At 44.1% G+C, this 26477-nt stretch overlaps 1 protein-coding gene across 2 annotated transcripts in view; it reads left to right on the forward strand.

Annotated features, from left to right (window-relative positions):
• Window positions 1–3467: 3467 nt before the first annotated feature.
• The window catches only part of iffo2b (intermediate filament family orphan 2b), a 40175-nt gene continuing 17165 nt past the window's right edge, over window positions 3468–26477 (forward strand). For both annotated transcript variants that reach the window (XM_080788387.1, XM_080788388.1), the window contains exon 1: window positions 3468–4641. In XM_080788387.1, the coding sequence (XP_080644513.1) occupies window positions 4103–4641 (539 nt within the window). In that variant the 5' untranslated portion in view covers window positions 3468–4102. The remainder of the gene's footprint in view (window positions 4642–26477) is intronic.

Genomic DNA, 26477 nt, shown 5'->3' on the forward strand with positions numbered 1-26477 from the left:
CTACCAGAAAGACTTTGCTTAAAATGTGAAAATTAATTTTGAACGTATTTGTATTTAATATCCGACTTAATATAAAGCCAAACATAAACTTGTCAGTGGAACTGAGTTGCTAGGGAACCGCTTGCGTGCTGTCCAAGTTTATTTTCCTGTCAGCTGTCAGCTACTGATATTCATTCACTCACAGTAGGCTATTCACCTCTGTGGTTTTCAACCTTTTCATTTCAAGGCCCATTTTATTCAGCATTTGAGCCACGGACCACCATTTGATGGCATTTAGCCTCTGACACCCAAAACTAAAGAATATTAATTGCTGTCGTTGATCAAAATAACAATTCTTCTATATTCTCTAATTGTGTAGACTTCTTGTAAATTAAGTAATGCAGTTGTTTATAGCAATAATGTAACTCTTGAGAGCGTAAAATTAAAAAACAAAACAAAATACCTTGCATTTGGTTTCATTTTACACTCTCAAGAGTTAAAGATCTATAGGGGTCGATTTGGTTACCATGCAACTCTCCATCATTTAGCTGCATGGGGACCACCTGGTGTCTAAACCCTGCTGTCTTATACTCTAAGATTCACCTTCACCAACACGCTGTCACCATATAAGGGCTGCCTGTCACACATTCAAAAAAAGGATAGACTTTGACCCATTCAGCAGTGGTGGAAAAAGTACTCATTAGTACTACTAATAAGTAAAAAGTATCAATACTTCAATGTAGAACTACTCTTGCTTTTCATACTTTACTAGTAAAAGTACAAAAGCATTCAAATCCAAATGTACTTGAAAGTATGAAAAGTTAAAGTACTCATTGTGCGGAATGTCCCATTTTAAGTTCAGTGTTTCAGTTTTAAGACAGTGTGCGGGTGTTTGTTCCCTTTTCAAGTTCTGAAATGTAAAAAAATAAATCATGTAGTGGAGACTGGAGTAAAAATAAACATTTTGAACCTGAAATGTAGTGGAGTGTAAGTAAAAAATACTGGAAATGTAATATACTCAAGTAAAGTACAAATACCTCAAAATTGTACTTAGTTACTTCCCACCACTGCCATTCAGAATATTTATATTGGCAAGCGTATAAAATCATCTGAAAATATGTAGTTTCAGGGACCCCCCAGAAGCAAACGATTTTTCAAAAATAGCAGATCTACAAGCTCATAGCGCGGCACCGAGTGCCGTGCTACAAGCTTGTAGATCTGCTATTTTTCAATTTCCCGTACAGAATGGCTTAAAGGCCTTCTCAATTGATCGTGCACGTGATCCATATAAACAGGGATATTTATTTGGATCACAAGTTTCATAATAGGACTATTGTTACTACTACAGTACAAATTGCATTTGTCACGCTCAGGCGTACTTTCGCTGTTTGTGTGCTTGCTGTGTTGTATGAATGTGGGTCACGAGTGTTTCATAGCTACCAGGGCCTCACTTTGAGATACATGTGGGACATTTTGAACTCTTGTCATAAGTTGGGATAAGAATGTAACCCTGTCTCAGTTTAGCAGTGGTGTGTAGAATGAGAAAGAGAAGCTAAAGCTCAATTGCAGTGCAGCGTTCTCACTCGCCCATATACCCAGCATTTGTTATTTGCTTTTGTACGCGACACATTTTGGTGATATCTGATGAAAGGCTTGATCCCAGAACATACAAATGTGTGTCTTTAATGTTGCCAGAAGATAAGCCTTTAGACTACTACTTAGTGGCCTAAAGGCTTGACTTGTGGCAATACTGTTAGTTATTTTGTGCACCACTCGATGCGTGAGTGTCGAGCTGGATTCTAGGCTAGACAGACCAAAGAAAGGGAACACGCTCTTAGATTAATAAGGTCCTGACTCCTGGCACTTTGTTATTCAGCTCGCAGATATACGCTGCTAAATATAGTCTTTCAGACTTGCCGACCAAGTCAGTGTTCCACGAGAGGGGGAAACATGATGGCTCACTGCTCAGCCCTGACACTCCTGTGTATAGCACATGTAATAATAAAATAATAATACAACTTTATTTATATAGCACCTTTCAAAATTGCAATTACAAAGTGCTTTACACGTTCAAAACAGGAAAATAAGCAACAGAAAACAAGCGAAAATCAACAAAATAAATACAAAGTATTAATAGGAGTTGGCACTGAAGGCTAATCTATAAAAGTGTGTTTTTAAAAGGGATTTAAAAGAGGACACTGACTCAGCACGTTCCAGAGTGTAGGTGCTATAGTAGGCCTACTGAAAGCCATTTGTTTTTTAGCCTACAGACTTATGGATCAAGACTGTATCACTATCAATAGCAGCCATATTACCGTATATAGATTAACTCCTCTGCCATAATGGATTCTTTCCTGACTGGTGGGGAAGATTTAAGACACCTGTTGCACTGTCTGTCTCCTTGCCGATTGTTTTATCACAATTCGGATTGTGTAACTCTGACTCTGACGTGGGAACTTGGAGCCTGGTTGGAGGTATGGTGGTGTAGGACCCAACGCTTTATCAATCTCACGTCAAGCATAACATCCTAATGGCGTGATGCCCACTGGGCTTGCATGCCTTGTTTTAAATGTTTTTACTGGCACATCAACCTATTTGCAAGCTTGGATTGAGAACATTCGTCTGCATTCCATTGTCTGTCGTGTGACGTGGGACATTGAAAAGTGACATGGGATTGATGGGAGATGGAAGCCTGTCAGGTCCATCTCCAATTTGTAGCAGCCTAGGGTAGCTTGACATCTCTTCCAGCTGTCAGGCTGCTGTCAAGGCCTGATGGCAAGGAACTATACCGGTAGTGACTCATGATGACCTCTTATAGGAACAACATCACCCACACCCAAAGCACCAAACAAACAGTCATAGATCACATGAGGCAGGTGCTCCCCTTATAGCAAATAAAACGAAATAACAAGCTAATCCCCCAACCCCTTTTCGGGGCCTCAGACCCAGTACTGGCCTAATGGCTAATTTGTCCCTGAGGTTACATAATTAATATGCAGAGAAATTGTCATTGAAATCCATAAAGTAGTTTTAGAGATATGTCGGTTTGGCATTATACTGAACAGTCTGACCCACCATGTAAGTGACCGACTGACCAACATTGCTATTGTTGTCTGAGCTAAAAATGGCAGCCAGTCTTGTAATTAAGTTAGTGTTAAGTAAAGCTATCCAGTATCCAGAGATCAGCTGTCTCGTGTGAGAGAGAGAGAGAGAGAGAGAGAGAGAGAGAGAGAGAGAGAGAGAGAGAGAGAGAGAGAGAGAGAGAGAGAGAGAGAGAGAGAGAGAGAGAGAGAGAGAGAGAGAGAGAGAGAGAGAGAATGAGAATGTGGGAGGGGTTGCAGCGTAGCAGCCAGCCGGATAGTGCCTAGTTTAGCACTTGTAACATGATCCAGCAGCGACGCCACGGAGAGGCTGGGCTCTGCTCTGCTGCGGTCCTGGATCCTGCCTCCCTTTCCTTCACATCGGGCTACTGGAGAGAGACACACAGAGAGAGAGAGACCGCACACATTGTAGGCTACTACAACAAGGGCTTTGGAAAAGAACAGGAACCTATGCGGTAGAGAGAGTCTATGCGGCCGTGTTACTACTAGCAGCCTAAACAACTCCACAGAAAGCAGCAGCATCAGCACCTGTCATTAAAGCACAGAGGCAGGCAGGAGAAGATGAAGATGATTGCTGCTTATTGTTGTTGCGGTCTGCGTCAAATCGTTTAACACGATAAAGATGATTACCGGCCGGTATACCTCCTGCTGGACACTATATTGCCTTTATTTACACTGACACACAGTCACAGGGATCTATCTATCCTATCTATGGTGTAATTCCGAGGTTGAATGAATGAATGAACAGGGGACCGTGATGTTGGTGTATTTTTTGGACTCACCTTCAAGTTACTCTGTCAGTTTCAATTCCAGCATCTGTTCTGCATCATCATAACTAAGGAGAAACTCGCTGCATGAGGGGAGTGTTTTTTTTAGTTGGAAGAATGCAGAGATAAAACATAAAAGAGAGAGAGAGAGAGAGAGAGAGAGAGAGGTTTGGTTGTAAACGTCTTTTTGACCAGCCCAAGCACAGATCGACCGCAGTGGAATTTACCCCATTATTGTTTTTTTCTGACCAAAACATGAACTCGATGTTTTTCGCTGACCCTCCTCATCACCACCACCAGCCTGCAGGTATGATCGGCGTGCCCGGCGTGGGAAGTCATCTGTCCGGCTCCTCCCCGGGCGCGGTGCCGGTGCAGGTGACCAGCGCGCTGCGGAACGACCTGGGCTCCAACATCCATGTGCTGAAGACGCTCAACCTGCGCTTCCGATGCTTCCTCGCCAAAGTCCACGAGCTGGAGCGGAGGAACAAGCTGCTGGAGAGCCAGCTGCGGCAGGCCCTGGAGCACCAGCAGCGCTACCGGGCCGTGGTGCTGTACACCCGGGAGGTGGCCACGCAGACGGACTCGCCGGACTCGCGGCTGCCGGGCACCATTTGGAGTTTCACGCACGTGAGGAGGGCGCAGGGGGGCCGCTTCGAGACCCTCCAGGGCCCCGGGGTGTCCTGGACGTATCCGGACGGGGTCGGGGTCCAGATAGACACCATCACCCCCGAGCTGAGAGCTCTGTACAATGTGCTGGCCAAAGTCAAGCGAGAGAGAGACGAGTATCGGAGAAGGTGAGCAAAATATATGCCTATAACTCTTGTTATATGCTTTGTTGTAGTGCTATTATTCGGGCCTTATTAGGCCCATACACGACACGTCATTGGCAAGATTTACCAAGGCTTGACTCACTGCAGATGGTAGCCTACTGTATATTGCGTTACTGTAGTGTAGGCCAGGATAGCCCACTTCATTGTATGGTAAATACTAAACACTATTACATTCCTCACACATTGCTTGAGAATTGTGAGTAACTTAATTGGTTGTATTTCATAAATTCATCCTGTGTAGCCTATGTGACTATGTCCCCCGGTCAAGCTGTCACGATAACTCATCGGTGTGACTATTTCATTTGGTCTTGTGGTGGATCCATATACAGTTAGGCTATACTGCTGTGCACGGCAGAGAGATGACAGCCATCAAAGTGATGGTGTGTGTGTGTCTGTCTGTGTCTGTGTCTGTGTCTGTGTGTGTGTGTGTGTGTGTGTGTGTGTGTGTGTGTGCGTGCGTGTACTGTGTATGCTATGCTTTTTTTGTAGTTCACAATAAATTGGGCCACACAGCCTCTATAGTCTATATAGATGCCACCTTTCATGGGACAGTTCTTATCAGTCTGTATAAAGCTATATCCGCATTATTCCTATATTTTCACTCATATTCATAATCAGCTGAATGAATGAATGGGCCCCGCCGCAGCGGCCCCCCCACTCCCAGCCAGGCAACCCACGTCACTCCCTGGCCGGGCCTGGCCAGAGCTACTGCTGGGAACCGTTCCAGCCCAGGCAACCAGGCTGCCTTCTGCATGCTTTCTCATGAGTCAAGCGGGCGGGGAGGCATTCAAACAGGGCCTGTATGCCTGTAGGGAAAGGCTCACTTCCATGTGGGCCGTCTGACTCAGTGACACAGAATGTCTGTCAGTCTGTGGTTCAGATTCAGGATCCCCCCCAAGGGCCCCGACCCCCCAACCCCCCCTTCCAGCTTATTGTCCAGGGTAGCAATATCCTGTCCAGTCATCGTTCAGAATCTGAAGTTCACTTTTTTGTACACTCCATTTCTGATTTAGAGAAATGAACAGCAGCGACTGTCTGGGACAATGGCCAAATGTCTTCAAGCTGCGGCAGCCAAAGTGGGGTGATGTGGAGTCTGGGGCCCTCCTTATGTTTCATTGAGTAAATGCGAGATTTAAGTCAATGACATAGCCAGATATCGGTCTGCCTCCGGTCCATAACATGTATAACATGACTGAGAAGCACACATTCCTTTTTCCTATGAAGCTGTCCGATACGAAAGCAATTGTTTTGGCTGTTGTTGATGAAACCCAAAACATCCTATCTTTCTATAGTGTATCATCTATAATGTATCATATTCTAAGCAAGCGTTAGAAAGGTTTTCAGCAACTAATACAGAAGTCACTGAGCCTTGTTGTTGTACTCTATCCATTTATCATCAGTCCCCCCCCCCACCCCATAAGCCAACTAGGCTAATGACATCACCGTATGTGTCTCACTGTTCAAAGGGCTTTATTGGCATGAGAAAACATAGGTTTACATTGCCAAAGCAGAAAGAACAATGCAACAATACAGCAATACAATCAAAACAAAAATGATGTACATTTGAAAGTCAGAATCTTCAATAGATCAATTTCTATGTACCAAGATCACTCGATACAGGCATAGTGCAGGAATATACACAATGATTAGTCTTTAGGGTGGTTGTGTTCCATTTGATATCCTTCTCCTATCACAGAAACTCACAAATCATGCTGGTGTGTTTGCACATTGTTGTACTTCGCCCAGTTTTTTGTCATTGGTCATGTTTTCAAAATCTCTGTGTGTGGTTGTAATCTGTAATCTCTGTCTCTCCCACTCCCCTGTCATAATACACGTTTTATTGACGGGCACACACATCAGCATTCATGTCTTGCTTCCTTCTTCCGTGCATGCCTTTTCTGTTCCTCGGGCAGCATTGCTCTGTCTCACGTCTCCAATCCATTCATTCCTTCCGTCCTTTCGCTTCCACTCCTCCTCCTCCCCGACCGTCCGTGTTCCACAGACTGCTTTGAGAGGCATCCTCTGTGTCCCGACGGAGGGCCTCCTGCAACTGTGGTAGATTTATTAAAGCTTTTTACGACCATTGGACACACCGGGAGATGGATGGGCCAGGCCGGGACGGCCTCGTTTCTAATTTGGCCACTTGTGTTCATTCTGTGATGCACTCACTGTTTACATTCTGTCTTTTATTTTACAATGTAGCCTTGTTTTTGTGGACGAAGAGTCCGTTTTTGGAGCCAAAGGCAGAATAGTACAGACGCAGTGAAAGCATACTGTGTAGACACTGTAGAGTGAAGTAATGCTGAGGGGTGTGTAGAGCGAGTCAGTCCTGAGAGGTGTGGCATTTTTGATCATCGATCCTTTAGACTCTAAAGGAGTCAATGGCGTGATCAAAAATGCCAAAACAATCCTGCAATGACTTCCACAGCTGATGTAATAATATCATAAAATGTCTCTCTAGGCTAAAGTTTAGAGAGACATTTTTATGATATGATTACATCAGCCGTGGAAGTCATTGCAGGATTGTTGTCGTCTTATATCATATGATTCTTGGATGTGATCTCATATTTTTGTTGGGTAATAAAATGGACCAAAAACAACAACCCAGCCCATAAAATAATATTGGTTCCCTCAAAATGGGCTAAGTAAACCCTAGAACTCTAAACACAGGTGATGTTCACCCGGACAATCATCTTTTTGTAAATAATTTTGTTGATGTCTGAGGTGGGTGGGTCTTTCAGTACCTTCATGATGGCATCATAGAAGGTATAGGTTTGTTTCCCTGCCCACATCCCTGTTTTTTTCTACAGGCAGGTGTTCGGGTGAATTTCACCTGTGTTTAGTCACAGTGTGATAGAGAAAAATCCCATACACCCACAAAGGATTTAGTTTTTTTCACTGGACCATTCTGTCAGTTCAGTTCAGTTCAGTGCGTTTTTCACCGACTTTGCCCCCCTATGATAGGCCCACCAAAACACATTTTGTTCGACTAAATCTCAAACTGTAGATTTAGTCGACGAAAACTATTCAAGAGACTACAACTAAAACTAAAATCTAAATTTGCTGCCAAAAACACTGGATGTTCCCTAGTCACAGACAGTATAATTCTAGGAAATCTGGGAAAGCGCTGAAACTGAAATAGTCCGTTAATCTTCTTAACCCATTTGATTTCACTGCATAATACAGTCATTACACTAAGTACTCTTGCAGACTTCCATCTCTTACTAACTTAATGTAAACACGACAACACGCAAAACACAGACAGGCAAAAGGATGGATGCACACACACACACACACACACACAAACACACCCACCCACGTTTTGGTGGTGCATGCATGCGCACATATTTTTCTGATACTGTCGGTGAATGGCTTCTTTTTTCTTTCTTTCTTTGAAGATATGTTTTTAGATAGTGCACAAGGGGTGCGTCGCAGCTGCAAAGGTCGTCGGGATCACACACACACACACACACACACACACACACACACACACACACACACACACACACACACACACACACACACACACACACACACACACACACACACACACACACACACACACACACACACACACACACACACACAGTGGCTACATCTCTCTCCTACTGACCTAATGCCAGGCACATCATGGTCTTCTGGTCCGTGATGTGTTCGCAGGGTGATAAAGTGTCATTGTAGGTTCAGTGAGGTCACCTAGGCTTCAGTCACTGCTGCCAGCTTGTATCGTGTGACAAACAAGCCCGGCTGACATTGATGATGGCCATATTTGACGGCTGCCAGCGTCTCGTTCACTCCACACACAGCTTTCCTTCACTATATAAGGATAGAAACTATGTTTATAATGTTCATCGCCTCATGCCAGATAACACCTGTTTAATACAAACAAGACACATGGCCAATTTGTTTCTTGTTTGCATATTTGTTTTCATATACAGATAGCTTAGCACAGACTATTCAAATGCTTTATTATTGCATTCATTTACATTTACATTTATTTAAACAGGCAGAAAACTCATTCATACCAAGGTCTCATTTGCGATGGTGTCCTGTCCTGTTTCCAAGCAAATTATCATAATATTGATCATAAAAACCTACCGGTAATTAAAAATGATCATACAGTATAATACAATAATATACATCCTAAAATAATCGTACAGCTATACAACAGAAAACTATAATCCAACATTTAAAAAAACAGGCCTCGACTTCTAACTTGCTGTATAGGAATATGTTTGAATTTGCCCAGTGGGATTCAGGCATCCAATCTGAAAGTCTCTTGAGACTCATTCCATGCCCTAGGACAGTGGTTTTCAAACAGTGGTCCGGAGACCACCTGTGGTCCTTGAGGGGGTTGCAGGTGGTCCCCAGCTAGTTGGTAACCAAATGGTCCCTTATAGATCTTAACTCTTGAGAGCGTAAAACGATACGGGCCATTTGGTTTAACCCCTACTGTAGGAGCACAATTACCAAGAGCAGTTAGTCCCAGCTCAGTGTTGACTCAAGGGACCTCAAGAGCAAACCTGATCCTGACTCTGATAGTCTATACTAGTAATGCATCTATTAATAGTCAGAGGGGTCAGGTAACTAGGTAGCGTATTTAAAAACCCATTTAGACCTGAGGATGATTCTACAAAATAATGTCTTCTAAATCATGACAGTTTTCTGAAAAACCCTATGTTTCTATGTCAGTCGTTTTCAAACATTTTCAAGTCAAGGACCCCAAAAATATATGTATTTGGCCGCCGATCCCCATCTGAAAATATGTTGTTCCAGGCCCCCCCCCCCAGAAACAAAGATTTGAGTTAAAAACGCTCACTCTGAAAGAATATAATATTCAAAGATTTGCGCCACATTTTCACGATTTTTCAAAAGTAGCAGACCTACAAGCCCATTGCTATGAGCTAGATCTGCTATTTTTCAATAGCTAAAGTATAACATAATGCTTTAAAACACCAAAAGGGGTTCCCGCCCAGAATGGGTTAAGATTGATTTGTAATCATACAGGAGCCAATGCTGCGTTCCCCTGTGCACTGTTGGGAAGATTATTCCATAAACAGTAAGTTAAGGCCAGGGAGAGACAGTTTATTTGTAACAATATGATGTGTCTTTAACAACTATGAGAGTATAAGAATGGAAAGGAAACTCCTTTTGTAGTTGTTGTAGCTGTTATGTACAATTCATTACAGTCATAAGGCATTTTGCTGATGTTCTTATTGAGAGGAATTTGGCAGTGACGGCTTTTTGCTAGCTGCCGCTGGCTACTGTATTTATGAAGATGATTACTGTACATGAACTGAAAGAAAGGGACAGAGGGAGAGAGATGTAATATTTATCACTTTTTCTATGTGCGCAAAGCTTTACTGCAGCATTTTAGACTACCGGTACTACTACTACAGAGTACAGACAAAGACACACCAGCTACTGTACTGCATCTGTAATGTATGAGGTTAAAGAAAGGCCAATGCAACTAGTTGCAACAAAACAGTTTTAACCCATTTAGACCTGAGCTCGATTCTACAAAATGTCTTCTAAATCACGACAGTTTTCAGAAAAACCTCATGCTTCTATGTCAGTGGTTCTTATACTATTTCATGTCAAGGACCCGCAGAATTGTATGTAATTGGCCGCCGACCCCCATCTGAAAATATGTAGTTCCAGGGAAAGAATATATATTCAAAGATTTGTGCCGCATTTTCACGATTTTTCAAAAATAGCAGACCTACAAGCTTGTAGCGTGGCACTCGGTGCCGCGCTATGAGCTTGTAGATCTGCTATTTTTCAATAGCTAAAGCATAACATAATGCTTAAAACACCAAAAGGGGTTCCCTCCCAAATGGAACTCCTTGCAACTAGTTGCAACTCCTTTGCAACAAAACAGTTTTAAGGCCAGGTACGTCCACACCAATGCAACTCTTGCAACTGCCATTGGGGACAAGGGGGTTGTGAGTATAGTTGCAACTTGCAACTAGTTGGTAGTTGCATGTTGCAATGAGTTGCAATGGTGTGGTTTGGCCTTATATACAGTCAGTAGCTGATAGTAATACCTTAAGCTATGCCCCCAATTCACCCTTTGTCAGCCTTCTGATTGGTCCCTGACTGACTAACCCAGCAGGCTCTTCCTAACTTGTTCCGCTCTGATTTCGCCTCGTTTATGTTGAATTTGCTATAAAAAACTAAAAACAAACATAATATGCCCATGCAGTCGCCATGCATGCTCTACCTGTGAGGTTCCTTTTTAATTTTTCAATGGTAGTGGATGGAGAGAAAGGATTTTTGTCCAACCACGAAACAGCAACCAATGGGTGCGAAGAGGGGCACAACCATGGGCGGGATTTGACAAAGGGTGAATTGGCATTTAAGCCCTGGTCGCCGCTCCATTCTCACACCTAATTGTGAATGATTAGACTGCTCCTCTTGGGATCGGGCACCCCAACCACAGCCCTGCTGCTGATATCCATGTGGGAGACAGAGAGGGGGAGACATATTAGGAACCAGAAGCCTTCAAGCCGGGGCCCTGTGGGCATGTTCCTCCTGCATGAATAATTAACAGCTCTGAATTTAGCTGCATCCTGAGTCTCCTGACCAGTGTGTGGACGGATCAATGCAATGAGACTCCGGAGGAGAGAGACTTTGATCATTCTCCCCTCCAGAGGAAACATCAAGGCTCAGCAGCACAGCCACTTTCAACTCTCACTGTAGTTATTTTGAAAAGGAGACTTTCAGGCATGTTTGAATGAATGAATTATTGGGGAGGAAATGTGTGTGGGTTTAAGAATTAAACTGTGACACAAAATTCTATAAGTGAGTATTGTATTTCCATTTCCCAGTATCGCATTTACCTAATACATGTGACAGCCTGCGCTGATGAGTGCTTCAGTTTCTCTGTCTTTGTCTGTCTGTCTGTCTGTGTTGTTTTCGTCGACTGAAACTAAGACGACATTTTTTCGACTACCTAACCTGTAACACATTGTGAGCTTGTAGATTGGCTATTTTCAGCATGTGTAAAAACAGGCATGCATTATTTACAACGGCATCAAGGCCCGCCAAAATACATTTTAGTCGACTGAATCAACTAGATTTAGTCGACTAAAATCCTAGACTATAACACTAAGACATTCCTAAAATTAAAAACAACAGTGCTGTCTGTCTGTCTGTGTCTCTCTCTCTCTCTCTCTCTCTCTCTCTCTCTCTCTCTCTCTCTCTCTATGTGGCACTGACATGCCCTTGTGTTAATCCATGCCATGTTGTTCCCGTGAAGGATTTTCTCTTAGCTGTGTAACCTAGCACCTCTGCCAGCGCCAGAGCCTCTAAGTGCTGGGCTCCCTGCTGCTGAGACCTACAGTACAGTGGGTAGACTAGAAAGAGTCAAGTTCACTCACTAAAGGCCTTTGTGTTTCAGATTATAGTCCTCCACCTCTCTCTCTCTCTCTCTCTCTCTCTCATTATCATTTCCCTATCTCGCACCCTTTCCCCCACATTATATATATCTGTTTGTTTTCCAAATAGATTGCAGTCCATTTTTCCATCATTGGAGGTCACCACACAGTCAGTGGCAGTACAGTGCACTGTGGTGTACTGTAAACCTGCAACCTTCTTTCATGTTACAATGAAAGAAGGCTTTTGAACAAAGATTCAAGTAGTTTTTGTTTTGTTCTTGCTCTACTCGAGTGCTCTACTTGAGTTCCTTTCACATTTTTCTATACTTGATGATCTGAGTTTTCCTTGAGTCTTTTGCAATCAAGTTTAGATATCGTGCACACAACCTATGTCTTCTGTGGATGTCAGTATATCCTTATACAAACCTGGAGAGTGGAAGTGATAAGGAAAGGAAGTTAAGGAACTGAATTTTACACTCATCATTGCCGTCTTTGAAAAGACAAAAGTCTCAGTCATAAATTTAGCAGGGAGCAATAGCAGAAAAGGAAGTGTTGGCCTCCCTCTCTCTCTCCCTGTATTGATCCAGTGGGACTGTGGGGAATGTGGGCGATCCCATGGTGGAATAATGTTTCCTCCTGCATTGTGTCTGTGTATTCTTTCTCCATGATTGCACCGTGTTTTCTGAAATGCTGCCTGCCCGCTGTGCTGCTGTAGCAGGTTATCCTCAGGCACCGATGCAGCCCCAGTGCAGTGGCATCCTGCTGTAGCAGGTTATCCTCAGGCACCGATGCAGCCCCAGTGCAGTGGCATCCTGCTGTAGCAGGTTATCCTCAGGCACCGATGCAGCCCCAGTGCAGTGGCATCCTGCTGTAGCAGGTTATCCTCAGGCATTGATGCAGCCCCAGTGCAGTGGCATCCTGCTGTAGCAGGTTATCCTCAGGCACCGATGCAGCCCCAGTGCAGTGGCATCCTGCTGTAGCAGGTTATCCTCAGGCATCGATGCAGCCCCAGTGCAGTGGCATCCTGCTGTAGCAGGTTATCCTCAGGCACCGATGCAGCCCCAGTGCAGTGGCATCCTGCTGTAGCAGGTTATCCTAAGGCATCGATGCAGCCCCAGTGCAGTGGCATCCTGCTGTAGCAGGTTATCCTAAGGCATCGATGCAGCCCCAGTGCAGTGGCATCCTGCTGTAGCAGGTTATCCTAAGGCATCGATGCAGCCCCAGTGCAGTGGCATCCTGCTGTAGCAGGTTATCCTAAGGCATCGATGCAGCCCCAGTGCAGTGGCATCCTGCTGTAGCAGGTTATCCTAAGGCATCGATGCAGCCCCAGTGCAGTGGCATCCTGCTGTAGCAGGTTATCCTAAGGCATCGATGCAGCCCCAGTGCAGTGGCATCCTGCTGTAGCAGGTTATTCTAAGGCATTGATGCAGCCCCAGTGCAGTGGCATCCTGGAAAGTTCCAGAGTGCACCTGTCCTTTTTTTTTGAGTGGTGCAACCACTCCAAGGAACAGCAATGTCCGTCCTAACCTATGTGACTATGTTTACTCTGAGTACCAGTAGGGGCAAAAGTGGCGCTGTTGTGCCAGAAACACTGAGATAGTGTTGCACTGTTGCCTGCTAATTACAGAGAGAGAGAGAGAGAGGCAGGGGGAGAGGGGAGAGAGGAGTTCGGAGTTGCACCACAAAATCACACAGGTGTGATTTCCTTAAAGCGCTATAGGGGTACAGACAGCAGTCGGCAAGGGAAATAAAATAAAAATGGCAGCCATATTTGTTTTGGAAAGGGCTAGACTTGGTGAGCTATGCCCTGAAGCGAGGTAGAGAACAGAAGAGTTATGGTTTGTTATGTCAAGCGAAACCTACTGTTGTTAAGACCATAATGACCATGACTAATCCTCCCTTATTTAGTGTTAATTACGCGGTAAAATGGAACACCTGTGTCTACCCAGACCGGTTCTCAAAGCTAGGCTAGTCCTACATGTAGCGACGCAGCATTGTGACTTCATAACCGCTGCATTTCAAAAGCTTATTATCCCATAATCCTGCAGGAAAGTGTGTTGGGTCGAGAGTGTGTGTGTAATCCCCTCCCTTCACACGACAGCCTCCATCACTCATGCACATGTTTTCATGCAAGTGCGTGCGTACACGCTCACACACACACACACACACACACACACACACACACACACACACACACACACACACACACACACACACACACACACACACACACACACACACACACACACACACACACACACACACACACACACACACACACACACACACACACACCACAGGTAATAATCTATAATACTATGACATATTTGACATATTAGCCTGGTGCCTTCTGTCCAAATGTGTTCACTCACATTTATAGCACATATATTTATACATGTTATACGGTATGCAAGTTCCCCCACTGTATTGAAGACCCTGTAGTAAAGTAACAGTACATTACCATATAAACATAATAGCCTTATATGGTACAGTCAATAATGTACAACATACATATTCAATTCCTCGGTAGAAGACCCCTAAATATAACCTTTCAAAAAGACCTAACATAGCTGAACCAGCTACTGTAGAACTACAAACAGACCTAATCGCGTCACAGCGTAATGACATTGTAAAGGACAAGCAACTGGTAGGGCGTGTGTGTGTAGGTCGCAAGGATACTGTAACAGTGTGTAACCTATAGGGAACTCAAGATTATGTTATGTTATGTCTATCAATGCGTGTGTACAAAACGTATGGAGTTGAACCATTTCACGTTGCATAACAGGACACTTTGTGCACTCTGCTTGTCCTTTGTGAATGTTTCCCAAAATTCCCATGCATAACGTTCTGATCTTTCTGTGGCATGTTTAAGAACCACTTGCTCATTGTAAGTGATGGGAAATTATGGTTGTGGTTGTGGTTTTGAAGGAGGGCTTATGCTTCTTTGATGTATGTTTGGAAGAGACTTCGAGGAGTGGGAGGTGAACTTGACGGTATTGGAAAACGTCACGCGGTGTGCACTTGACGTGCACTCTTAAACACATGTAGCTCACGCAACAGCGATTAGTCTTTTACTGTGTGTGTATTCAGGATGCCACTCCTACAGGTGCAAACAGTTAATGGAAAAGTAGAAACCTCAACAAACACATCTCATTGTCATAGATAGGGGTCATCATGACAAATGAGCACGCTAAGTCTCCATAATGCTATTAGTACATCCTGGCTAACAACAAACAAAGACACACAGCGACACAGGTTCACTCCAGACAGGACCATGCATGAGCATGATGAAACTGAAGCCCACATTGGAACACTATTCATGCTCCAGTCGCCTTTTGAATGCAGGTGATCTTTTCTTGTTTTTGTGCCTGCGTTGTATTCCATCCGGTTTTGTATAAGGGCTGGTATAGCAGCTCCCATATGTTGACAGACAGAGTGCCGGAGCTCGAGGTTGGAGCCAACGCACGTGACAATAAATCTAATCCTACGGTATATACGGTATGCCCTGACGTGGCCCCCCGGTCCACACACCATGACCAACCACGTTGCCTGAACACATTACCTTACAATAGCCACAATAGGGCTGTGTGCGTGCGTGCGTGCGTGCTGGCGTGCGTGCCTTTAGGCACACTGTGCAAACATATTTATCTAATCATTGTCCTTCCTTTCTGTACTGTATAGCACAGTAACTGTACTGTCAAGTTGGCCTCTGCCAGACCTCTCATATGCAAGACAAAGCTTAAGGTGTGCCCAATGGAAGTGTGATCAAAAGAACGTCCCGAAATAACAGATAATGGCTTTCAAGTCAACTCATCTAATTGTTGTATAGCCATTTCTACAAAGCCTGTATGGACACGTGAAGTTGGCACACATGCTGCAAATGTTGGCAACATTCTGAACCTAATGATTTTTTTCCCTGACTGTTGTTGGCATGATTCTGACAGCAGAGCAGACTGTCTGGGTGTTTTCAGCCGTACAGACATGATTGATGATCACAATTACACAATCACACCTGAAAAGTATATGATGAGAAGAATTCTCAACTTACAGTACACAAGCAATTGCTTTTTCTTGCTATTTACTCTTCATAACATAAGACCACTCACTGTGCAACAAAGAAATTGTATCCGACTATGAAAGTCAGTAATAAACGTATTAAAACACTTTGAACGCCGTTACCATAGGGGGCGGTAGGTCGCCAGTGCCAGTGAAATGTGTGACATAAGCAGAGAAGAGGAAGAAGCATTACCCGGCCGACCCGGAAGTGATTGTCCTCCATCTTCTATTATTATGGTTAGCACAACCTTTTAAATTAATGTACATTAATTTAAAACATGTTTAATGTTCCCATCATCGTACTTTAAACTTGACCATGGATTGGCTCTGTTCTTGGCCTGCTGTTTTTTCCCCCCTTTACACCAAATCTCTTCGCCAAAAATAGCCAATCTTCGAGCTCACAAGTTCACAACGCATCACATAATTGAGAAACCTTGTGAGCTTGTAGGTAAGCTATTTTCAGCTATAGTTTCAAGTGGTTAATGTAGTGGTAGTACCAAAAACCCTGGCATTAACACATACAGTACGAGCATTAATCTATTGTCTGCTTATTATACCGGCTGAAACAGGAGGGAGGAATATACGTTTTCCCCTCTGGGGGTCTGCAGCTCCAATGCACCCACTCTGCAAAACGACCCCACCCCACATCCTCCTATACATGCTACAGTACAGTACCACCCTGCTGTGTGTTGTTACAGTATGTTCCCCCATCCCTCCCTGTGCTGCTGCTGCTGCCATCATTTCCTGCAGTTCACATTGTAGCACTGTTATAATAGCTCTGTGGCCGCTGATTATTGATTCAACATACAATGAGCTCATTCAACAGATAGAGACAGACAGACAGACACCGTTATTATCCCCCCCTCCTCCTCTCTCTCTCTCATTAGCAGGCAACAGTGCAGCACTCTCTCTCTCTCTGTTACAACAGCGCCACTACTGGTACTAATAGTCATACTCGTGCTCACAGTCACATAGGTGAATGGGTGGGTGGGTTAATGTCACATAGGCGGACACAGACATTGCTGTTCCTTGGAGTGGTTGCACCACTCAAAACAGTAAAACACTGTTTAGAGAACAGTCAAACGAATTTGAAATCTTTCAGTTGTCAGGGGTAATAATCTCTTGCGCTATAGCTCACAAATGGTGGGATTTATAAGACGTTATTTAACACCTCAATGCACTTCTTGTGTACGAGGACAATTATTGTTCTTGTACATGCATCACGAAGGCATGCTGAATGTACAGGCCTCGTTGGGGCGGAGAAGAGATTATTATGATGGAAGACGTTCCCTTTTAACGTGATATTTAGCTGTCTTTAGGGTGTGTCATGATGAATCCTTCCTTTCTACTCAGTGGTGTTTCATGGTCATTACCTCTCCTAGCTGCCAATCCCACTTGTCATCACCTCATTCCCTTCACCCGGCTTTCCCTGTTTGTTTTTTGTTTGTTTTTCTGCCATTGAGTTCACTATACTGTAGTGTATGTATGTACAGTGGAAAGTTAGTCTATTAGGGAGTAGAATGACTGACTGATTTTGAATACAGCCATTGTCTTTTGCCTGCCAGCCATTACTACTTTTGTTGTGGGCATGTTTGCATAGACCTGGCAACAGTGGCAACAGTGTTCCGTGGCCTGTGTGTGTGTAGCGTTACGTTGCGTGGCGTTACAGCGGCAGTGCAGGTTTGCGCCAAAACATAGTGTGACATAGGGTTCAAAGTTGAACGAAAGTTGCGCTATATGGTAGAAAATCTAGAAATAGGTCAAAATTATGCTAGTTTTGTCGATTGTTGAATGGCCCCCGTGCAGACCCCCACCCAATGACCGGAACAACTACTTAATATTCACCAAATCCAGACCAGAACTCCCACTACGGGGAAATCAATTAATACGTTTGCAAACACTATATTAATGGAATGTATTTCCTACAGCTTTAAGTCAAAACAATCGGAACTAACCCTTTAATGCTCTCTGTCTCATACTGTTTTCTGAAGTAGGGATGCAAGGATATATATTTCATTTATATGAATAGAAACTGAATTTCTACCAGTATCCTCCATGATGACTACTATGATATACTACTAGTATTCCTTCAGAGAGACCATTTGGTGCCAGTGGTCACGTCACACCTTTACGAGTGGAACTAAAAGCAAAGAACATGCCGACATTAAAAATGACATTTCTTTGGCACAAAAGGACCAAGGATTGGCATGTCTCTCTCTCTCTCTCTCTCTCTCTCTCTCTGCCACACAAGGCCAGCGGCACTATGACAGAAATGTGTCAAACAGCGTTGTTCAGGTTTAAACCCACTGAAGTGGGTTTACTTCAAAGAAGTACAGTTTGACTCTATGCTGCCACAATGGCAGTAGGACTTTATTCTATTTAAAGAACACATTCACACAATGTTTCTACTTTTATATAAAAGGATTGCATTCATCCTGCTGTCCTTGCTGTACCTCTTCCTCTGTGATCTGAAAACAAAACATGCAATTCATCAGGGCTGCACAATGTATCGCACTATACACATGTGCAATAGTGACATTGCAAAGGATGCGACGTGTAGCTTGGCAAATGTATGTACACTTTATATTGTTGATAGACAACAAAGTCTTATGCACACCTGTATGCTCTGATGGCGGGTGCGTAGGCAGGGCTCAATATATTCAGAAAAATGCACATAAAGTACACAAAGACCTGCACACCATCTGCACTTGCAATAACGAATTGTATTGGCAACGTTTCGGTCAAAGACCTTGAGATGCCTGAAGACTTAACACGTGGCTGTAACTAAATCAATTGGAAGGGAGATGAATAGGGTCGTAAGTCAGTGCGACATTTTCTGTCTTGACACTAGACAGCAGCAGTTGAAGGAGTCCTCCCTCGCTGTATGGTTCAAAACAGTGGTGGAAAGGAACGTTAACTATTAAGTAAATATTTTGATTATTATTATTACAAAACCACTATAAATATTTAATATATATATTTTTTCCATCATTTTTCACCCAGTGCCAATTATCTAATGTAATCCTGGGCGCTACACTTCCTCTGCCAACCTGGGGGGCAGCGGACTGACCTCATGCTTCCTTTTATGCATCAGGAGTCCAAGCTGCTTCTTTTCACCTGACAGGGGAGAGTTTCCCCGGCCGGACGCAGCACGTGGAAGGAACACGTTATTCTGACCAATTCCTTTCCCCTCCATCAGGCGCCCCGGCTGGCCAGGGGGAGGTAGCTTTAGAGACGAGGATTACTGGTCTCTAAAGGAGAACATGCAAACTCCACACAGAAAGGTCCTTTCGCCAACCCCGCCTTGGGTATGGGCACTGATGACATTTGAAAAACTTGAGAAACAGGACCTTCTGCATAATGAGTACTTTTTGAGTGGTGCAACCACTCCCTTACGGAGCTATGTGTGTCGCTGGGTGGGTGGGTAGCTTGCTGGCTGGGTGTCTGGGTATGAGCACGAAAACAGCATGGTTGTTTTTCACCACCTGTGTGCAACCTAACACACACACAAACACACACACACACACGCATGTATTAACTGTATATATGATGCTTTCGGGTGTGCCAGGACAGTACAGTAACAGTACAGCACAGGGTACAGAAGAGGGACCGCCACACGGTAACTCTGTCATTTAAAAAATCACACCCGTGTGAAGTAAGTAGTGCCCGGAACTTCCAGCCCAGGGGGCCGAGGGCGAGGGCGGTTTCCGGCGAGCCGCCCCGTGTCCGAAACGGTTGAGAAATGACAAAGTTACCGTGACAGGGGGTCCCTCTACTGTACTGTACTGTACTGATACACCTGAAATCATCATATATACAGTTCATATGTGTGTGTGTGTGTGTGTTAGTCTGCACAACAGTGACACTTGCAATGCAAATGCAATTTCCGTGCTCAGACACAGCCACCCACCCAGCCGCACACAAAGCTACTTAAGGAAGTGGTTGCACCACTTTAAAAATGTCTTTGGTCACTTAGCAACTCCAGCGTTTGTTCCTCCTCCCCGGAGGCCTTGTGGTGTCTGTCCCGTCTGGGAGAGCAGAAGGTCTATATTTAAGACTGCCTGGTCTGCGTGTGGACTCAGTGGTATAAGATAGGGGAGATAGGGTCACCGGCAGTGAGCAACGATGACCCCGACCCGCCAGGCCCTTACTGTAATCGTTGCTGACAGGAGGAAACCTCATAACTCCATTTTTTTAGGTTTTAGATTTTTTTGCCATAAATTATTGCTATTGAACACCCTTTACTGTGTTGTTTCGAAAATATTGAACCAATGGAAAGTAGTAAAAAGTGCTTTGGACAAAACCTCTTAACTCCATTGGACCCTCAAAATGTCTGCTAAAGCAACTAACTCCACCACCTCTCCCCCTCTCATGGGAGTAATTGACAATATATAAAGTTACAACACCAACTATGATGAGGCAGTATGGCTTTGTTTAAAAAAAATATAAGGTTTTCTTATAATTTCCTGAAAAATGTATATTTTTCATTTCCTGAAAAATGAACATTTTGGAGTTTTCTCCCGACAGTAGAGATATATATGTACAGTTTACACTTACGTGGATCAAGTGAGCCAGAAATTAGTCTCTGTGTGGATCTGTTGCAGGTCACATGACACGGTGTCATGGCACGCGTTCACAAACACGAGAAGGCCAGAGCGAAAGGCCGATGGAGGACACGTGTGTGTGTGTATAATATAATGCAGAAACATTGTAGCTTCATTATTTCATCTTCATGTTTTATAGTTACATACAGTTAGCATTTTATAGGTTCGGCCCGTTATATATGCCCATATAAAGATCTCTGTATCTGTCAGTCCTTGTCCCCTTTATGTCCATTTATGGGCATTCCCCCTTGTTTTGTGTCCATACTGTATAGGCAATGGCGGGGCTCCACCGGGCGCGTTGCGTCTCCGTTGCGTGCGTCAAAAAACGAACCGGGGCAATTTTAATGAATGCACGCAACGCGGGCAGTGGAGCCACGCTTCATTGATTAAAAGGGGAACATTCCCTGACGGTGACGGAGACGCGACGCTGACGCGCCCGGTGGAGCCCCGGTGTAAGCTGACTGATTTGTTTGCGCCGCCCTGATGATGACTCATTGAGGTTAGATAACACACTCCACACACTGGAAGATGAAGTAGGGAAGCAGGTGGACGGATGGAAGAGACATGGGGGCACTAGCCCCATACAGTCATAACTTGTGTCATCACTTTTGTCTTAAGTGTTTGTGTTACGCAATGTTTGTGTTTACACGAACACTCTAAATTGTCCATTCATTGTCAATGGGATTTAATGTTTGTGTTAGGACAAAGTTTGTGTTTGCACATCATGCACTGGGCATCATGCGCTGGGCATCGCCCCTCAAAGAAAAACAGGAGTTAACTCAAGTTCAAGCAGTGGTTCTTTTACCGATGTATGTACCAATGCGGTACAAGGTTATTTCAGTGTACTGACTGAGTTACAAAAATGAAATAAGCTGATGCTGCACTGCAGACACTGAAGCAGAAAAATATGAAGCATCTCATGTCAAGCTGACTTATTCCTCGTCCATTTTTGGTGTGCACAACAATAGCATTCCAGCAGCAGCCCCTTGCCAACAAGCACTCGCTGCTCTGTGTGGTATGTCTGGGACTGGGGAATAGCACACCAACCACCTTATTATCAAAACGAGGGTTCCGTCATACGAGCAGGAAACAGCACAGATCTACAAGATCTTATTTTTGGTTATTTTTGGTTTAGTGCTGCCGTTTTCTCATGGACACATACATACTGTAATGTAGAAGTCCAAATATTGCAGGCACGTTGTTTGATATAATGTATATCCTGGGTTTTTTGTTTGTTTGTCTTTGAGGGCCGCTAGTCCCTCATATATACAGTTTTTGTCCCCACAAAATGTCCACAACACAAACATTAAATCCCATTGACAATGAAGGGAACATTTACATCACCTTGTCCCCAAATGTCCACCAAATATGACTACATTTGTGGCAACAGGCATTCCGATTGGCCAGTACGAGATGATGCATGATGATGTACGATGATAAGAGCGCCCCTCACACCCTCTGATACTAAAATCACAGTGCTCAAAGTCATTTGGAGATGATTCATAGACAATATGACTGGTCATCTGATAATAAAAAGGGATAAAAAATATTCATGGTCTGTGTCTATTCGGAATATTTTGAGGTGTGGTTGTTCCTCAGGATGAAAAGCCCCAGTCGCTCATTACTGACAATAACCCATTTTGGTGTTAGCATTATGTTATGCTTTAGCTATTGAAAAATAGCAGATCTACAAGCTCATAGCGCGCTACGAGCTTGTAGGTCTGCTATTTTTGAAAAATCGTGAAAATATTTATTTCAGAAAACTGAAGGATTTTGATTTTTTGATTTTATTTTGAGGTCAGGTCAAAATGGGATAAACATGTTTTAATTCACCCCGTGACGGGGAAAACAGACCACACCCTTCTTCATCTCACTCATGAAGTCAATTCTCCTGAGCTAGAAATGGGGCGGCGGTCCCTGGAATTGGAATGGCTTAGGAATTTCACAGATTTGATTCCTTCAATACGAGCCGAAAAGGAATAACGTAGTTATTTGAACATCAGCATCATAATGAATTGCACGATTCATTAAAAGAAAATCAGGGGCTGTTAATGTTCCATGCTGACAGATCTAGGTCCAATCAATGCAGCAGGGCTACATGTGGGACATGAAGCCCTTGCAGCTGTACTGCATGCACAGTGAACTGAAGAATGTACAAATGGATCCAAAATGGACCTGTGAAGGATCTGGGATGTTACTGTGCGGAATGGTTCCCACTTCCCACCCATAATAAATCACAACCAGAGCACATGATATTTCCGATGGAACTCGATACAGTATGCATCTATATACATATATACATATATTATATTGCCAGCCTACATACATATGGCAGGCATGCAAGAAGAGGCTTTCGATCGTAATCATCAACCTTCCAGACCTGTATACCAACAGATTAGGGAATGCTCTGGGCTGGGAAGGAAGGGTGGTGTTGTGCTATATAGGAAATGTCCACGATGACACTGAGGTTAAACATGAATTGTGAGCCAAAAGGAAGTAAGTAGGCAATATCTCAGGCTGGGAGGACATTGATTGGATGCCACGGTCGAGGCCGGGGGGGGGGGGGGGGGGGTGGTGTGGACATTGATTGGATGCCACGGTGGAGGCCGGGGGGGGGGGGTGGTGTGGACATTGATTGGATGCCACGGTGGAGGCCGGGGGTGGGGGGGGGGGTGGTGTGGACATTGATTGGATGCCACAGTGGAGGCCGGGGGGGGGGGGAGGTGGTGTGATCTATAAGGTCCACAGAGAGTCAGACATGTGTGGAGTGCTAATGAGCAACAACGCACCATGGATGCAGTGAACAGCCTGCACACATGCAGAGCAGTTGTTGTTTTTGGCAGCAAATTTCTATTTTAGTTTTAAGTCATAGTCTTTGGAATAAAACTTATTTTAGTTTTAGTCATATTTTAGTCACCTGGAATGTTTTAGTCGACTAAAATGTATTTGGTCGGGCCTCGATGCCGTCATAATGACTGTTTTTACTTTTTGCTGAAAATAGCCGATCTACAAGCTCACAATGCGTCGCGTTGTGATGCAACCAAGTGTAAAATGATTTATACTGGATCTCTTCTCTTGTCCAAAAGTTCCTCCCTGACATTTTAGTCTAGTTTTTATTTGTTGACGAAATTGTCAATATCTTTAGTCTTAGCTAGGTTTAGTCGTCATAGCTTAGTTTTCATTTAGTTTTTATTCAGTTTTCAGTCAGTGAAAAAAGGTAGTCGACGAACATTTTTCGTCTTAGTTTTAGTCGACGAAAACAACACTGACAGAGAACTGTGAGGGGGGCATGACCCATGAGGCTGCTGGCTGGCTGACTGCTATAGGGTCTATCCGTGCTGAGTGCTGAGTAGACAATAATAACCTCAAGGTCAGACCTTATTTGATTTGCCCTGATCCCCACCCCCGCCCCCAGCCCCAGCTCTCTGCAGGGAAAAAAATCACACCCGTGTGAAGTGAGGGTGTGGGTGTCTGTGGGATGACACAGTCGGGCTCCGAGCCTCCTGCTGCCTTTGTCCTAAAATCTGGGAATACATTTCTTACCAAGAAATGTGTTTGTAAAGGTGTCTACTAACATATCCCACATTGGTTTATATTCAACCACCCTAGGGAAATTTTTGACAGCTGCTGGAAGTTGGGGTACCATACAACCATTTAAGGCAAAATGTTCTACATTTCATTATGCTTTAAGTAGCATGTGACGTGTCAAACTAGGGCGTTTTCATCATTCCTTTGACTGACTCAAACCAAAGCTATACACTAGCAAAACCCTTGGGAGAGGTGCCGTGGCTTCATGGCAATAAAGGCCACAATAGAATACCTTCTCAAGTGCTGTATTGTCATCTTTATCTAGACTACTGTGAGCGTGCACTGTAGTTACTGCGTTCTGTCTGTGTGTGGCAGGTATCAGAAGAATCACAGTTTACCCCAACAATGGTTTTATTTCTGCCATTCCACTAGTGTGGAGACTGCGGTTCCATAAGAGACTGCAGTGTCTCTGACCTCGCCGAGCACTCCCAACAAACACAGATGGCCGTGTCCAGCAGGTGTGTGAAGCAGGCAGGGGAGCAGTGTTGTTTTTGGCAGCAATATTTGATTTTAGTTTTAGCCTTTTGAATAGTTTTCCTTTAGTTTTAGTCACATTTTAGTCACCAGGAATGTCTTAGTGTTAGTCTAGTTTTAGTCGACTAACTATACAGTTGATTTAGTCGACTAAAATGTTTTCTTTTGTCGGGCCTTGATGCCGTCGTAATGATTTACACTTGCTGAAAATAGCCGATCTACAAGCTTTATCTACTTGCACGATCTGCTATTTTCAGCATGCAACCAAGTGTAAAAAGACTTATACTGGATGCAATGTCCACTAGTCCCTTCCTATCATTTTAGTGTAGTTTTTATTTGTTGACGAAATTGTCAATATATTTAGTCATAGTTTTAGTCATCATAGCTTAGTTTTCATTTAGTTTCCATTTAGTTTTTGTCTGTTAAAAAAGGTAGTCGACGAACACTTTTCGTCTTAGTTTTAGTCGACAAAAACAAGGCCAGTCTCAGTTGCTGCAAGCACCGGTTACTTCCTCTTTTAGGGGGTGATATGAGGGGACTTTCAGTTTGGATGGAGCCATACACCCGAAGGGTACTTTATTCTAGTAATGAAAAGAGAAAAAAAACACCACCCAAGATGCCGTCAAGATTGATATTAACTTGCCAGTTGAAATGCTTGTCGGTCCAACAAAGGAAAAACCCAGGATTCTGTAGCGGCTACTACAGGTTGGTCGTTGCACCTGTTCTGCAGCAGGGAGTGGAGTTCCTCCACATGCATATGTCCTTCCAGTGATATGTCCTTCAGGTGAAAAGAAGCGTTCCTCACGTTAAACCCCAGCTGCACAGGGTTTACTCGTGCTACATGCACAGGGCAAATAACCATGCGCCTGCAGTTGCTTTACGCTTTTTTTGGTGGCTTCCATGTTGGCCAGCCACCCACGCTCTGGGGGGTTTGGGTAGAAGCCGGGGGCGGGGAGGGTGATATTTAATCAAGACCGCTTTCTATCACTGTGTTGATATAGTAATATAATATCGCTGTACTCTGCACCCCTCCCCACCGCTTTGTCCATTAGCTTGAAAGGAAGTGACGCACCCATGTGCCTCCAGCATGGTAGATATATTGCAGGCAGACTGGCAGATGCTGCGAGTGAGTGACCCACTGTTTAAATTCTGTCTGCAGAGGATATGCGATGCAGTTGTGGACTCTGCTGACCTCAGAGAGTCCTGCAGCAGGCAGGCAGTGTTTGTGGTCGCAGCAAAAAGCAGCACTGGCAGCATTTTTTTGTTTAGAACGAACGAACAAGGCTTCAATCACCGCGTGAAGCTTGCCCCGGCCAAGCCTGCCTGCCCTGCAGTGCCTGCCAAGGAATACTTCTCCTCTAAGTAGACAGTATGCATTCAGTGGCTTCTGAATGGGAACAAAAGGCAGAGTTCTGTGGTCCGAGGCGGATCTCTAGTGACGCACGTTGTTGTTTACCCCACGTTATGCTACTGTAGCTAGTGGACTGCTGGTGATAATACCAACATGCTTGCTGTCCTGGTATCTGTCCCCATGGTGAAGTCAATGGGAAAAGTGTCAACTGGCTTAAAGTATATAGACCGGAGAACCAGTGGTGGAAAGTACTTTTACTTAAGTACTGTACAATTTTTTGGTATTTGTAGTACTTTACTTGAGTATTTCCAATTTCTACTCCACTACATCTCAGAGGCAAAATGTGTA

The sequence above is a fragment of the Protomyctophum bolini genome, assembly GCF_963924005.1.
Source record: "Protomyctophum bolini genome assembly, chromosome: 2".
Taxonomy (NCBI): Eukaryota; Metazoa; Chordata; class Actinopteri; order Myctophiformes; family Myctophidae; genus Protomyctophum; species Protomyctophum bolini.